Source organism: Hydra vulgaris, chromosome 03, assembly GCF_038396675.1.
Source record: "Hydra vulgaris chromosome 03, alternate assembly HydraT2T_AEP".
NCBI classification, from domain to species: domain Eukaryota; kingdom Metazoa; phylum Cnidaria; class Hydrozoa; order Anthoathecata; family Hydridae; genus Hydra; species Hydra vulgaris.
Genome location: NC_088922.1, coordinates 26,865,907 through 26,883,170, shown reverse-complemented (window position 1 = coordinate 26,883,170; position 17,264 = coordinate 26,865,907). Strand labels below are relative to the sequence as shown.

The 17,264-nt window shown below is 29.1% G+C and overlaps 2 protein-coding genes across 6 annotated transcripts; one reads left to right on the top strand and one right to left on the bottom strand.

Annotated features, from left to right (window-relative positions):
- The first annotated feature begins 1,433 nt into the window (after positions 1-1,433).
- LOC136078053 (uncharacterized) lies at positions 1,434-11,915 on the top strand. Of its 5 annotated transcripts, XM_065792803.1 has the most exons (7): positions 1,434-1,599; positions 2,002-3,066; positions 3,277-3,502; positions 3,677-3,753; positions 10,405-10,607; positions 10,689-11,015; positions 11,783-11,915. In XM_065792803.1, the coding sequence occupies exons 5-7, from the start codon at positions 10,446-10,448 to the stop codon at positions 11,810-11,812; spliced, it is 519 nt and encodes a 172-aa protein (XP_065648875.1). In that variant the 5' UTR covers positions 1,434-1,599; positions 2,002-3,066; positions 3,277-3,502; positions 3,677-3,753; positions 10,405-10,445; the 3' UTR covers positions 11,813-11,915. The 5 variants fall into 5 exon arrangements, with proteins under 5 accessions (XP_065648875.1, XP_065648879.1, XP_065648877.1 ...); XM_065792805.1 differs by lacking the exon at positions 11,783-11,915 and having other exon boundaries at positions 1,449-3,066; positions 10,689-11,133; XM_065792806.1 differs by lacking the exons at positions 2,002-3,066; positions 11,783-11,915 and having other exon boundaries at positions 1,450-1,599; positions 10,689-11,133.
- On the bottom strand, positions 5,543-5,989 carry LOC136078589 (uncharacterized). Its single transcript, XM_065794369.1, has one exon. It carries the CDS (start codon positions 5,987-5,989, stop codon positions 5,543-5,545), a length of 447 nt encoding a protein of 148 aa, XP_065650441.1.
- Positions 11,916-17,264: the final 5,349 nt, after the last annotated feature.

The window sequence follows — 17,264 nt, the reverse complement described above, 5'->3', positions numbered from 1 at the left end:
AAGATAAACAAATTTTCTAAAAATATTAGTTTAAACTTTTATTTACATTACAGGTACGTTAATTTATGATTGTTAGCTTTTTCTTAACATTTTTACCTTTTTGAAAATGCAGGATAAATTATTTTTTCTCGAAATTTTTTACCAAAAGTTGTTATTTATTTTATTCAAAAATATAAACTGAATAAAATGTGAGCAACAATAAAATGAAACTCAGAGTATGTTACAAGATATAAAAGTTTCCCCAAGGACTGCTTTAAGGAAATAATTTCGACTGATAAATAGTTTTTAATTTCGGCAGTGCCGAATTTGCCGACCTGTTCTTTCTTTGAAACCAAAATGGAAATAAACGTTTAAAATATTGTGTTTAGAAGAAGTTGATTTTAGTAATTCAGATAGTAATAAAATAATAACGAGTTAATAAAAAAATGAACTCGTAGGTGTCTCTGTGAAACTTAATAAAATAATAGTTCCCCACAAAATAAATTAAATTTATGTCATATTTAATAACATGTATATAACAAATTAATAATTCATTATGTATAATAATATATATCAGGGTTCCCTCAGTCCTGGAAAGTCCTGGAATTTGACTGGTGTCCTGAAAAGTCCTGGAATTTTTCATTTTTTCTCTTGAATCCTGGAGAAGTCCTGGAATTTTTTAAATTCAAGGACTTTTCCAGAACTAAAAAAAAAAGGTAAAGATACGTCCAAACATTTGGGCGTTGTAGAAATACTTAGACGTATTCCTAGCAAAATAAAGATAAAGGTAGTTCGAAACTTTTGGACATATAGAAAATTTAGGTGAATTACTAAGAAAAAAAACATTAGAATAGGTTCAAACTTTCTGACCTGAATTTTAGCAATGAACCGTAGAGTAGTAGGCAACCATTGTGTAGGGGTCAAGCATTTGGACTCCGACCGCAAAGCTTTGGGTTCGCTTCCCGGCTTGGCACAAAAACTCTTTCGGTAAGGTTGGAAGTGGAGAGCTAATCTATTAAATGCTATTCTATATGCGGCTGTGGTCTGTGAAAAGACCATTAGGACTTCTCAGAGCACCTTAATAATAGCAATGTTAATAATTAAAAAAAACTGAAGCCAATTTAACGAGAATTAAGAAAAACATTCGGCAATGGATGGATATAACCGTATCCATATAATATATCCGAATGCATCTAATTACCGAAGCCATAAAACAGATTCCTGTTTTATAGTACTGTAACGGTCACGGGTAAAATGTGGAAATACAGAATGCTGAAATACGGAAATTAACAACGGGTAAAATGAGGGAATAAAGCGTGGAAATTAGGATAGGGGTTGGAAGCTTCAGTACATAGATCGACTGATTTAGGGAGAACATGCAACACAGTCGTTTAAACTCACCTAAAAAGCGACAAGTTTATTGTACGCAAGCGCAGTTGGGTTATAAAAATTTTGTAATAGAATTCATTATTTTAAAATGGCCACGGTTCTTCGCTACAAAATTAATTTTTAGTCGAATACCAATTTTTCATAACTCGTGGCGTTTTGTATCATTGTCTACAAAGATAACCAGTTGATCAAGTTCTCTGCAGTATTTTGTTAACTTAATTTTGTTAGAAAGTAAGTATAATGAAGAGAAAAAATATTTTTTTGTTTGGTGCAGACTTACTTACAAAAAAAAAATATTTGATTTGTTTATAAATTTAAAAGTCTTTTTTCTTTTTTTTTGAGCGTTAAAGTTTAAAATTTTTTATATTTTCATATAGAAGAATCTTTTATCTTCTTATTACTTATAAGATACCTTAGCGCTCAATTTTTTTTCTTGTTCAAATTTTACATTCAACCATCAGCAATGGTTTAATGTAAATTTTGAACGCAACATTATGGCTATGGCATTCTCATAAAGTTTATTAATAATTTACGTTCCTCATTTACTCTGCGCATATAAACACTATGTGTTTAACAAATCGTAATAAAGATGATGGTTCGAAACATCTGTTTTAAAAGTTTTCTTATTCTTAGATGAAGACTCACAGTAAGAATTTGGCTCTTCTTTGCAGGGTCTGTGGATATTTGTTTAGGAAAAAAAAGTACCCTATTGGAGCAAATCAAAAAAATAAAATTGAAAAGGTTTTCCATGTCATGCTTTGAGAATGAGAGAATGTTCATCCATCTAACATTTGCCACAAATGTTATGATACCATAAATAATGTTATCAAAAGAATGGCATCGACAACACATCATTTGAGTATGAACTGGAAACCTCATTGCGATGAATGCTACTGTTGCCAACAGGCAGAAAAACTCAGTAAAGGTCTAAATTTTACTAAATCAAGAAAAATAAATAAAAGGCTTATTGGTCGCCCTGTTCACCAGGCTGGTGTTTGTGAAAAAGATTAGTTGTTTACAAAGATTGCTGACATTAAAAAAAGCATTGTTATAGCTCATGACTCAGAAATAAATGTTGAAGAATTAAAAAATGAGTTTAATCCTCATTTACAGCTTTGCCAGTGTAATTTATGTGGTAAAATATGTAAGCAGTAACCAAGCATCAAAAACAACTGTAAGAGTCAGAAATGCCTCTAATAAAAAACACATGGAGGTTATGTCTGGCACATCGAACGATGCAATATGCTGCATATCATCAAAACTGATCAAATCATTTCAAACAGAGACAAAGGGTTTGATAATTGAAAATCTAAATACTGAAGCAGTAGTAACTAGTGCAACTAACACGGTAGCAATGAAAGCAGTTTTGTGTATACCTTGGGAAAAGCTCAAAACAATATCTAAGTTGTTATCTTTTTATACAAATTTTGTTCTATATCAATTTGTTAAAAGCATGGAATATAGTTTTACTTGTTTCTTTGTTCAAAGATGGCTGAAGAGTTTTAATATAAATACAGCATCACATTCTTCCCAAAGATTAGTTGCTGAAAAATTATCTGGTGATGACTTAATTGTTGAAAATGCACCATTTACCTTTGAAAAAGAAGAGAAAGGAACATTTGAAATAAAATATGTATCTTGGGGCTTTATTGAAAATTTACCAATGCATATATTAAGGCATCTTGATTAATTAGAAAGGTGATTTTAACAACCAATAATTTACCATTTTATTTAAAAAAATAATAATTGAATTTTGTGTGATCTTTTGTGTATATTATTAAAATTAAAACAATTATTATTGAATTATATAATTTACTTATTTAATAATATAATTATAATAATAAATTATAAATTTGTTATTTTATAATATACTAGTCACTTATTTGGTAATGTATTATTTTTATGCAGTTGTAAAAGACTTCATTACCATAAGTTTTTTCCTGATAAAGAAATACAAATAAAAATTGGAGGTGATGGTGGGGGCAGTTTTAAAATGACTTATTAGGTTGCAAATACCTTAAACCCAAATAGCAAAGACAACACCATAGTTTTTAGCATTTTTGAGGCAAAGTGTTACAGAATCAATATAAAAGTAGTCTTATATAAAAGAAGATCTTCAAAAAATAAGCTATAAGTAAGTTACAAAATTAATTTTTTAAGTAATTATTTATTTTGTAAAGGTGAAAAAAATATTGAACTTTTGTGATTTTTATAACTGTTATACTTTATTATAAATATTATTATATATTTTAAATATATTACAAAGATTGGTTGTATAACATATATATTTTACATTTCTACTCTACAGGGATAACAGTATTAGAGTATTTGTTTTTGGAGATTATGAGTTTCTATGTGCACTCTATAGAATTTCAGGAGCTGCAGGTGATTTTATATTTTTATAAATAATAAATAAACTGTTATTTTATCATTAACCGCATAAAAGTTTAGTAACTATAGGCTAAATAATTTTAAATTCATAAATATATAGAAGTTAATATTTTGTTAAGAAACGTTTATATGCTGATATAAATTTTTTAAAAAATCCCTGAGTACCAGTAATTTTAGTGATTGGGGAACAAGGACTTTAGACTTCGATTTTGCATTTTATATATATATATATATATATATATATATATATATATATATATATATATATATATATATATATATATATATATATATACGGCTAGATACCAGATAAAGTCGACAGTTTTTAAATTGCTTGTCAAAGTCGACACTTTTTTTTTTTTTTTTTTTAAATTTATTTGTATGATTTAAATAAATTATATCATACAATAGATTTTCAAAAGACTATCTTAAAAAACCAATCAAGCGAAACTTATTTATTTTAACTTTGAACAAAAACCGTCGACTTTAATTTTAAAGCATCAAACTTTAAATTATTAAAAATCAAAGTTAAGTTAAAACCTGCATAATTTTATCAACGTTAAGTATAGAAAAGTATTTATGTTATTATATGGTTATATAATTAAAATAATAGATAACACTAAAATCTTTTAAGATAAAATAAGTAAATATTGTTTTGTTTAAGAAAAAACAACTAAATCATAATCCTTACAAATCGCTAAAAATGCATTAAAGTATGTGTCATCTTAAGCGTTATATTTTCTAACTTGATAAATATATGCTTTTAAATTTTAAAACTTTAGTTTCTGAGAAAAAAATATTAGTTTAATATAAGCCAACCTATTTTATAAACATATTAACAATATTTATTAAACGATGTCGTTCTACAGTATGTTTTGTAAAGAAATTTATTTAAAAAAAAACATTTAAAATTTAAGTCGACGCAATTTTGTCGCCTTTAAATATTTGTCGACTTAATCAGCTTTTTGATACTTAAACTGTCGACTTAACTGGCACGCATATATATATATATATATATATATATATATATATATATATATATATATATATATATATACATATATATATATATATATATATATATATATATATATATATATATATATATATATATATATATATATACATATATATACATTTTATATATAAAAATATATTGTTATATCATTTTAGTACCAAAATGAGTATTAAAATATTAATAGTGAGTAGGTCCACCTTTATTTTTAATTACTTCAGCCAACCGGGCTGGCATAGTGTCAACAAGCTTCTTGCAATCAACAGCAGTAATTCTAGTCCAAGCGGCAGAAATAAAGTCCCAAAGTTCATGTTTATTACTAGGTGTTTGCCTGCACAGCGGCGATCAATTTCATCCCACAAATTTTCTATAGGGTTCAAATTCGGTGACTGGGGTGGCCAGTGCAAGACTTGAACACCATTAGCAGCTAGAAAATCTTTAGCCACTTTGGACATGTGCTTAGGATCATTGTCTTGCTGAAAGATCCATGGAAAAGTTGCAGGAAACAATGCTGTTGCTGATGGTAGCAAATGCCTTCGCAAAATATCTCTATACATGGCACCATTCATGATTCCTTCCACCTAATGCAACTGGCCTGGCCCAAAAGATGACATGCAACCCCACACCATGATGCTACCACCACCATGCTTTACAGTTCCCTGCAAGCATTCCGGGTTTATATGATTCATTTTGACGACGCCAAACGAAAATACGTTGAGAATCATTACCAGCTAAATTAAATTTGGACTCATCAAACCACAACACCGTTTACCAATCAGTAACACTAAAATGCAAAAATTTGTGTGCAAATTTGATACGCTTCTGCTGATTAATTTTGGAGATAAAAGGCTTTTTAATAGCAACACGGCCATTCAAACCTTGTTTATTCAAACGACGACGAACAGATTTTGGAGATATTAAAGGTCCACCAACATCATGCCACTGTCGAGACAAAATTTTGGAAGAAAGGCATCGATTTGTTAGGGCCAGGCGTTTTAAGGTTCTATCTTGATGTAAAGTTGACATTCTAGGATGGCCACATCTGGGTTTGTCTGTGGATGTATTTGATTCCAAATGTTTCTTATATGCATTTTGTACAGCATGGCGACTTTTTTTAAATTTTTTGGCTATATCATTTAGGCTTAAGCCACTAATTTCCTTCAAAGCCACCACCTGGGCCCAAACAGTTGAATCAAGGCTTTTAGCTTTGCCCATTTCAGAAAATATTTTCACTTAAACTCTAAAATAAAAATGAAAATAACATTAAATACATTATCTAACTAGTGTACACATTCCAAAAAGTAGCATAAATAACAACTGAATTAACCAAAACATTGATACCAATACATCATAAAGTTACCAAAATATGTTAAAATGTTTAAAAATTGGCTATAATATTAAAGAACTCATGAAAATCAATATTTATATTTGGTTTAATACACAATTATTCATGAATATCAATAGATTCGTACCTTGTCAACTTACAATATGCATTGTTATGCTTATAATGTTAACCTCACCATACTTATGCCGCAAAACGATGAAAAAAACAGGTGGCTCTAAACTTATGACCAGTACTGTATATATATATATATATATATATATATATATATATATATATATATATATATATATATATATATAATATATATATATATATATATATATAATTGATTTTTTGACGAGATTAAATAAAAATAACTACATGTTATTTTTATTTAATCTTGTCAATTGTATAGCTCTGATATTTTTCATCGAGCATTCTTGCTAAATATATGCTCACAGCAAAATTAAACTTATTTATATCGCTCCTTACGCTAATTAGTTGAGCACTCTACTGCATAGATTCCACACCATGGAGAAAATTAATTTTAACTACTCGTTAAAAAATATACCAGTACCAGACGAAACCAGTTATAAACTGCAGCTGATAGAAAAAACAGAAAACTTCATCAAGTGAATCCGCTGGAAAACATTTTTTTATTTAAACAAAATGAAAGAAAACCAGTCATTAACAAATGAAACTTTTGGGTTCAAAACGAATAACATGCCACCCCAGTGCAAAGAATTAAAATAATTTTGAAAACAATTTGCTCAACTTAATAAACCTTATAAAGTTTAAAAAAGTACACAGTGATTTTCAGAATAAATTAAAAAGAGACATTAAATATAAAAAGCAACCCGAACGTTTTATTATTCGCAGACAAAACAAATAATATTTATCAAGTTTCCACTCAGGTACACATTAAACTTCTTAACGAAACACCGCAAAAGCGTATAAAAAAGCCCCACAGAAACTCGAAAACTCTATTAACCTCGAAGCTAAAAATATTGCAAACACACTCAACTTAAGCAAACGAATAAAAATAATCGCAAAGTCTGAAGCTTTTATTACACTTAAAGACCACAAAGACTCGTTCCAATACGATAAACCCTGCCAATTGAACCCTGCCAAAAGTGAACTTGGTCACATAAGCAAAAAATACCTTGATACTATAAATAAAAAAATTAGAACTGTATTAAGTTTAAACCAATGGAAAAATACCACTGATGCAATCAAATGGTTTGAAAATATACCAGATAAACAACATTGCGTTTTTATTCAATTTGACATAGTCGATTTTTACCCCACTATTACATCAGAAATACTAAGTAATGCAATACTGTTTGCAAAAAAACACACAAGTATTAGCGAAAAGAACATCAGAGTCATTAAACATTGCAGAAAGTCCTTGCTATTTTTTAAAAATGAAACATGGAAGAAAAACTTAGCACACGATTGCTTTGATGTCACAATGGGTTGCTTTGACGGTGCAGAAGTTTGTAAACTGGTGGGCCTATATAGATTAGACTCACTATCTAAAATAATAAATAAAGAAGGCGTTAGGCTATATCGTGACGATGGTCTGATGATACTTCGTAAAAAAACTGGATCAAAAATTGATAGAATACGAAAAAACATAATTAGAGTTATAAAAACGATCGGTTTTAAAATAGAGATCCAAACAAACCTACTCGCAGTCAACTTCTTAGATGTATCCTTTAACTTAGAAAAAAGCTCCTACCAACCTTCAAAAAACCAAATGAATATCTTCGTTACATCCACTCTGATTCCAACCACCCTCCGCAAATAATAATGCAAATACCCATCTCTATCAACAACAGATTATCACAAAATTCCTCGAATGAAAAGCATTTAATTTATCTATACCAGAATATGAAGATGAACTAAGAAGAAATGGCTTCACTAATTTTAATTTAAAGTATAACCCCCAAAAAAGAGAAAAAAAGACAAGAAAAAGAAATATAATATGGTTCAATCCCCTTACAGTAAAAGCATCTCTACCAATGTCGGACATATCTTCCTGAACTTAATCGACAAACACTTTCCAACATCCCACCCCCTAAGTAAACTATTCAATCGAAACACCATCAAATTGAGTTACAGCTGCACCAAAAATATCGAAAGTATAATAAAAAGCCACAACAAGAAAATAAGTTCAGAAAGACCAAAAGAATACCCACCCTGCAATTGCATAAAAAAAGAAAACTGCCCTATAATAGGAAAATGTAGAGCCTCTAATGTTATTTATAAATGTTCAGTATCCCCCCCCCCCCTAACATCCCAGAAAAAGTATATATTGGCCTAGCAGAAGGTGAATGGAAGAAAAGATGGGCTAACCACAAACACTCATTCACAAACAAAAAGATGAAAAATTCAACCACCCTTTCAAAGTATATATGGCAGATAAAAGAAAACTTAAAAATAACACCAAAATTAACTTGGTCAATAATTAAACAAGTCCCCGCCTACAGCAACGTAACAAAAAAATGCTTGCTTTACCTTCATGAAAAACTTTGCATAGTATCATACAAAGGTATGCAAAAATTATTAAATAAAAAAACAGAAATTATTTCTAAGTGCCGTCACGAAAACAAGTTCTTGCTTGACAACCACAAGCCCAAAGATTAAAAAAACCAAACCACGCTCGAAAATAGTTATAGTTTTATAATTGTTTTTGAACGCCACAATGTTTATTAAGTATATTTTTTAACGAAAAGAACAATGTATTTTTTACCTGATGATTGCTAAATGCATGAAACTTTTAGTAGTAAAAATCATGTAATTATTTTTATTTAATCTCGTCAAAAAATCAATTATATAGCTCTGATATCATTCATCGAGCACTCTTCCTGAATATATGCTCACAGCAAAATTAAACTTATATATATATATACTAGCTGGAGTTACCCGGCGTTGCCCGGGCCAATATTTAAACTGGCTTACCTGATATCTGTACACAAAAATGACCCCGGTCTGTACACAAAACCCCCTCTGACCCTGGGGTCAGGGGGCTCATTTTTGGGCCCCCCTGACCCCGGGGGTCAGGGTACGGGGTCAAAACCCAGGTAAGAACCTTCTCCCCCTCGAGGACTACCCCCATGCCAAATTTCATCGAGATTAGTCCGGCGGTTTGGATTTCTATAGAGAACAAACAAACAAACACACATTGCCCTTTATATATATTAAGATTAAGATAAGATAAGATATAAGATAAGATTAAGATAAGATAGCTGGAGTTACCCGGCTTTGCACGGGCCAATATTTAAACTGGCTTACCTGATATCTGTACACAAAAATGGGCCCAAAAAATGGTCCTCCCTGACCCCAGGGGTTGGGGTACGGGGTCAAAACCCAGCTAAGAACCTTCTCCCCCTCGAGGACTACCCCCATGCCAAATTTCATCGAGATTGGTCCTGCGGTTCGGATTTCTATAGAGAACAAACAAACACACACACATTGCCCTTTATATATATTAAGATTAAGATAAGATAAGATAAGATTAAGATTAAGATAAGATAGCTGGAGTTACCCGGCGTTGCCCGGGCCAATATTTAAACTGGCTTACCTGATATCTGTACACAAAAATGGTCCCAAAGAATGGTCCCCCTCGGGGTATGGGGTCAAAACCCAGCTAAGAACCTTCTCCCCCTCAAGGACTACCCCCATGCCAAATTTCATCGAGATCGGTGGATTTCTATAGAGAACAAACAAAAAAACACACACACAAACACACATTGCCCTTTATATATATTATTAAGAAGATCAAGATAAGATAAGAAGATAAGATAGCTGGAGTTACCCGGCGTTGCCCGGGCCAATATTTAAACTGGCTTACCTAATATCTGTACACAAAAATGGGCCCAAAAATGGGCCCAAAAAATGGTCCCCCTGACTTGGTCCCCCGACCCCTGGGGTCAGGGGTACGGGGTCAAAACCCAGCTAAGAACCTTCTCCCCCTCGAGGACTACCCCCATGCCAAATTTCATCGAGATCGGTCCGGCGGTTTGGATTTCTATAGAGAACAAACAAACACACACATTGCCCTTTATATATATATTATAAGATATATATATATACACACAAACACACACATATATATATATATATATTTATATATATATATATATATATATATATATATATATATATATATATATATATATATATATATATATATATATATATATATATATATATATATATGTATATATATATATATATGTATATATATACATACATACGTGTATGTGTATACATACAAAATTCTTATCAATTTTATTTTAAGGGAGGCATCCTTGTCTTTTCTGTTATGCAACAGCAAGTAAAATGAAATGTGGTAAACATGAAAATCCTGAAATAAAATATTGTACCTTGGAAGATTTATTTTCTGATCATGAAAGATTTATAGAAAATGGAGGTTTAAAGAAAAATGTTAAAAATTTTAATAATGTCATTGAAGAACCAATTTTGAAAATACCTCTTGATCAAGTAATGTTGTTTTTATTTGTTATATTAACATTGTAGATAATAGTATATTTTTTGTTATGTTCCTTTGATATACATTTTTAGGTATCTTTACCTAGTCTCCACATGGCTCTTGGTATTTATTTGAATTTTTTAAATTTGTTTGAAGAAAAAGTGCGTCATTTTGATATTTTAATTGCTGCAGAAACATCAAAAAGCAACACAAATTTTGCAGAAGAATATACAGTTTTTGTATCAAAACAAAAACAGCTGTTAAATCTTCAAGCTGAAATTCTTAACCTTGACGATCAAATCCAATTAATCAATGATGTTGTTTTGTTAGCAGCTGTTAACAATTCTGATAATTTTGAAAATATTCAATCTCTATACTTCACAGAAATTGAGTTACTTAATAGTGAAAAAGAAAAAAAGGTTTAACAATATTGGTTTTTATAATTTTATATTATGTTTTTATTAATTTGGTAGTTGAAGAAGTTTTTGTAAAAGGGAATTTGTGTTTGCAAATATAATAAAGTTGTATATGTGTAAACTGGTCAGGCATTATCTTTTTCCGGATATTTCCAAAATTCCTGATATTTTTCTGAACTTTATCCTTTTCAGAATATCCAAACGGTTTTCCATACATACAATTTAAAAGATGTATTACTGTAATATTTTTGAATTTTAGGTTTTTTTATTCAACACTCATACAAAAATTAAGAAAAGTTTGCAAAAAATTTAGAAACAACTTAGCTGAATGCAAAATTAAGAGGAAAATGAGAGAGAAAGTATTCCGGATATTTTCCGCAAACAATTTTCCGGTTTTTTAAAATATGACCTAGATGATCTATGAAACTGGTTAACACAAAACGGTTTTGTAAACATTGATATGCTGGTAACTAATTGTAGAATGCTTAAACATCAACAAGTGTGAATGTATTTTAAGATGCTTGTTTGCAATTTTGTGATCAAGGAATTTTTTCATATGCACATTTTGAATTTAAGAGTTTGCAGTTTGCAGATCAATGTTCACATAAGTTGGTGATTTAAATTTCAATCCTTTTTTACAGAGATCGGTCTTGTTATTATGGAAATATATAATTATATAAATTTTGCTGTCATGCATTTAATGTTATCCCTACTTTTTTTATTTTATTAGACAAGTCTATATAATACTTTGTTTGGAAAACATTCATTAGGAATGGATCAGAGTCCGTGCACAAAAATGATCGAGACTATACTGCAAAAGCTGAAAGTACAACGTCAAACGTATCGCGGAAAAAGTTTTGTCGGAAACCATGTGCATAAAATGCTAAAAGTAATGTTATTATAAAGTAATTTTCACAAACTTTTATTTATCTTTCATAAGTTATTTTCTATACTTGTAGTCATAAAATTTATTAGAGTCACAACAAGTTATATATTTAATTGAAAAAAGTTAAAAATAAATCTTTAATTATTATGTTCTTAAAATTTGATGATTAGGCAAATGTTTTTAATGAGATGCTCTTTTGAAGTTAACCTGTTTTACAGTTATTTTTATGCATAAGTCTATCAGATATTAGGTAAAAAAAACCAAATCTAATCCTAGGTATGCTTAAATAAAAAAAACATGTATTTCTATTCTGACATCATCACTAAAGAGATTTTAAGATTAACATCCAAGGTTGATGTGTTCCTCCTACCCATTCCCTCATTTCAGTTTTAAGGTTTTTATATTACAATTTTTCTTGTCCAAGGTAAGTTAAACAAGGCTAAGAGTCCTTGGTTAACTTACATCACCTGCCCCATTTTTATGATTAAGAGAGGAGAGGGCAAAAAACTGGGTGAAATCTCTGACATTTATAGGCGGCTCCTTTTAATAATAAACTTTTAATAGATATTTAACTGTTTATAAACAAGACTTTAAAATTAAATTTGCTATTTACAAATCTTCAATACTTCAACTATGCAACTGTATCCCGAAGCTTGTTCACGAAGAAGGATATTCAGAAACAAAAGTGCACCTATTAGCAATAGAAATTATCAAAAATTATAAACAACTCTTTGATAAATTTGCCCAGTGCTAAAAAATCAAAAAGTGTTGTTACACAAGAAGATTTAATTCTTTTAAGTAAGTTTCATTAAATAAAATGTTTTCAACGCTTAAGTTTAAGTAAATTTATTAATTTTTTTTAGATAAAAGTATAAAAAACTTAATGCAGTTTTATCGTGCGAATTGGTCCGAGGCTTCAGTTACACCTAAGTTGCGTATATTAGAACATCATGCTATTCCGTTTTTAGAAAAATGGGGAGCGGGATTCGGCTTTTATGGAGAACAAGGTGGAGAATCAATCCATATGGAGTTTAACAAACTCAAAACTACTTATCAATCGATCCTTGTCCAACATTGCGATTAAAAGTTATTCTCAAGTCCCATTATCAAAAAATTAACCCAGAGAATATTTGCCTTAAACCATGCGTAAAAAAAAGAATATTTAGTAAGAAAGTTACTTAGACAATTCTGCCGAGAAAGGAGTATTGATTTGTCGATATAAATATATTGCTCCACAGGCATTACCTAGTATCATCGTAGTCAAAAAATGAACAATTAAAACTCTGTGAAGAAAGAAAAAAAAAAAATGGCTATTTTCATAGCCACAAACATAAGCATAAAAGCATTATTTAGTATAAAATAAACTTTAAGCAGCGGTAAATTAATATCACTCTTAGTTTTATTGCTTTTTTTACACACCCGTACATTCAACACATATTAGATATACTGTATAATCCCGTTAACTCGGACCCTGGATAAATCTGACTTTTACTAAGTCGGACAGATTCTCAATTCCCCTTGAACTCTTTATACATACCGAGAGCTTTGCGAGATCCTTCTGTATATACAAAAAAAATATATATTTAAACATTTTATTGAGTAATATATTCAAATCACAGGGAAAGGGCTAGGAAAGTTTTCTGGCCCAGAGCTTCAAAAGTTGAGATCAGGAAATTTTTAATCGGCCTATTTGGCACCCTCTCGCTAGAAACCAAGGGTTAGGGCTTTATATATAATTTTGCTTATTTACGGTTTTAATATAATTTGAAATAGCGCAAACCTCTTTTAAGTATTAGAGGTCGAACCCGACTCTTAGATAACCAATAGAATAATTTTACCATATATTAAAAATCTTGCAGTGGAATTGGAATTTTTAATTATTCGAGGAATATATTTAAATATTGTTTTAACTTAAACAAATAAGGATTTCTCATATTCGCATATATTATAACATATAATTTTCTTCATATAACATTATTAAACTTTGCAAATACTTCTTTTTGTTTATTTAAAATACATTTCAGATAAATTTTAACATTTAAATAAGAAAAAAAAAACACAGCAAAATAAATTTATATTAAAATAATAATAATAATTTAGTGCATTACTACAGTTCTTTAGTGCATTACTGCAGATAATTAATCTTCCAGGTTTGTTACGTATTACTCCCCTCCTTTTACTCTGTGTTTATAATCGATCTATTACTTTTTATCTGCAAAGAACATTTGTATGCTTTTTAAGACAAGAAAAATGTATTGATGCAATATTTCGATCTGTTTGGGAACTTTTCAATGATTAAAAATGATCTCATATATATATATATATATATATATATATATATATATATATATATATATATATATATATATATATATATATATATATATATATATAAGGTTAAAAAAATTTTTCGAAGTAAATATTATTTTTGAAATTTTTATATAATTTCGCTTTATATGAGTACCAGGTTGACACATTTTTGAAAAATTTTTTGTATGAAAATGTTAGGGACCCATTAAATATTAGAGGCTCTTAGGGGACCCCTTAAAATATTTTTTATTCAAAAAAATTTTTAACCTAGTGTTTTTGTCACACATTTAGGGGGTGAGAGCAGATTATTTTCAAAAATATATATATATAATATTATATATATGTATATATATATTATATATATGTATATATATATATATATATATATATATAATATTATATATATGTATATATATATATATAATATTATATATATATATATAACTACACGAAAGAAACATCAATATATACGATTTATATTTTTATATATATATATAAATGTATATATATATATATATATATATATATATATATATATATATATATATATATATATATATATATATATATATGTGAAAGAAACGTCATATATATATATATATATAAGAATATAATAAATATTCCTATAATATATATTCTTATAATATATATTATATATTATTATAATATATATTATATATTATTATAATATATATATATATATATATATATATATATATATATATATATATATATATATATATATATATTATATATAATAAATATATTTAACATACGACAGTGGTACTGTCAGTACATATAAAGATAATCCTGCAGTTAAGCGGCCTAAAATAATTTTATTTTTTCGCTTGTTGCGCTTTCCTGTGAAGACTTGCTCAAAGTGGTGACTTTTTAATATAAACAAAAGGAATATTTATTGGCTTCAGTACATACATCGAATATCTTATAGCCTGCCAGCGCCGTACTATCGCAAGTGCAACAAGTGCAATCGCACTGAGCCCCCTATTAAATAAATTAGAAAAACTTCTCCAATACCATAAATTACTACGAATTAAAAGAAAAAATTTTTTTTTTTAGTTTCTGCACAGGGCCCCCAAAAGTTACAGCACGGCGCTGCCTGCTGCTACAAGGGAGTGCTGCTACATCGACTATCTTATAGCCTGTTGCTACAAGGAAGTGCTGTTACATCGACTAAGGGTTTGGCATGGGGCAGCATCTTTTTTTTTTATTATTATTTCACCTAATATTTCTATTGTTTAAAAAGCATCCTCTGACGAGAGCGCAACAAGCGAAAAAAGAAAATTATTTTAGGCCGCTTAACTGCAGGATTACCGGCGCCCAATCTAGAATGGTAATATTCTTGGAAAAGCACAACTTAAAACTTTTTGATATATGCTTGGTCTTATTTTAGTCATTTTCCAAACCAACTAAGATAATTCTATCGTGATTTCAGTTATTGAAAAATTTAAAAATGTTTATTTAAATGGAAAAGTAGATCAATAAAGAGTACCATAACCATAAAAACACTTTGTAGCTACGATCCGTAGCCATTATTAAAACCTTAATTTTTTCTTACTTCTTATGCGCTTGCGTATAATAACTTGTCGCTTCTAAACAACCGTGGCAACGGAGTGCTGCTACATCGACTGAGTAGCAGTATCTCCTGAAAATAATACTTGTGTTATGTCTTTCTTTATTGACTTATTTATTTATTATAGAAAATTAGTTATAACAAATACAAATTTTTAAGGGGCTGCAATAATATTTTCTTTTGTCAAAGAAAACATAAAGTATCAGTTTAAACCAGTCGTATTATTGTCAAATTTTCGATAAAATTTGTGAAAGTAATATTAAATTTATTTAAAAAAAATCTTAGCGTATTGTCAGCACATGTATACTATATTGCTGATATATTTTTTCACTTTATGTAAATTAGATCGACTGCTAAGTTTTGCTACTATTACGAGGGAAGCTCGTTTAAAAAAATACATTTTGACGTAGCAATAGAAGGTTCAACGAACCCGGCTCCCTGAAGTATATCATAATACATTTTTAAGCATGCCTTGACTTAGCAAGACTTTAACACAACTTTAGCGCGTTCCTGAAGTCTGAAGTCCCTCATTCAACGCACCCTGCATATTATATTTAAAATTTGCCCATAAGGCCTCCACCAAAAACCTAAATCCAAACCCCCAACGACCTTGCTACGTCACTGACCTTGCATCAGAGGTCGCTACATTTAGAATAAAAATTATAAACTACTAAAATTATTGAAATTACTAAAACCTTGTTGAGATAAAACAACTAAATTGAATAAGTATTAATTATTCCATAGATATTTTATAAATAGTAATTTTTATAATTACTATACATAAATGAGTTTTGAAAACTCTTTTTAATATTGCAGTTAATGTTAATAAAAAAAATGTTAAGAAATGAAGTTTTTTGTTAAATTTAACAATAACCTATTTTAACTACCAATAAATTTCAAGATTAAGAATTCAACAGGCAAGTACCACAGTACCAATTTTGATTTATCTTGGATTTTACTTGACATGATTAAAGTGATACCATTCAATGCAACTGCTACACTCAATCGATTCTGTAAGAGCATTGAGAAGACAAATTAGACAATTCCAAACTTTCATTTTTTTGCGTTTTAAAAAAGAAACTCTTAAAATCTTCCACGCTTATGCTGTAAGAAATGGCTTTAGAATTTCAAAAACTACTATCTCATTCCTTCATTCATTAGGAAAGAAGGAATTAGGATTTAAATTCATCATCTCTTGTAAAAAAAAAAATGAAGTTTGTTAGAGTATTTTTAAACGGTGATCATGTTATTAAACTCCAATTCAATTATAGGTATTTCTTAAATTTGTGGATTTTTTTTAAAGGTTTCCAAAAGCAAATTCATGATCATTGTCATATTAAAATCTGGATACTTTGAAAAGAAAATCTAAATGTTGATGAAAAAATATAAATATAACTATTGAATTCTGAACTTTAAAAAAAAAGACAGAATACAAATTATAAATATAACAGTTTACACTCTGAAT

Excerpts from the sequence above, each read along its gene's own strand:
- LOC136078589 (XM_065794369.1), bottom strand. The coding sequence starts at position 5,989 with ATGGGCAAAGCTAAAAGCCTTGATTCAACTGTTTGGGCCCAGGTGGTG.
- LOC136078053 (XM_065792803.1), top strand. The coding sequence starts at position 10,446 with ATGAAATGTGGTAAACATGAAAATCCTGAAATAAAATATTGTACCTTG. Across the intron at positions 10,608-10,688 it reads TGAAAATACCTCTTGATCAA|GTATCTTTACCTAGTCTCCA; the intron begins GTAATGTTGTTT and ends ATACATTTTTAG. Across the intron at positions 11,016-11,782 it reads ATAGTGAAAAAGAAAAAAAG|GAATGGATCAGAGTCCGTGC; the intron begins GTTTAACAATAT and ends AACATTCATTAG.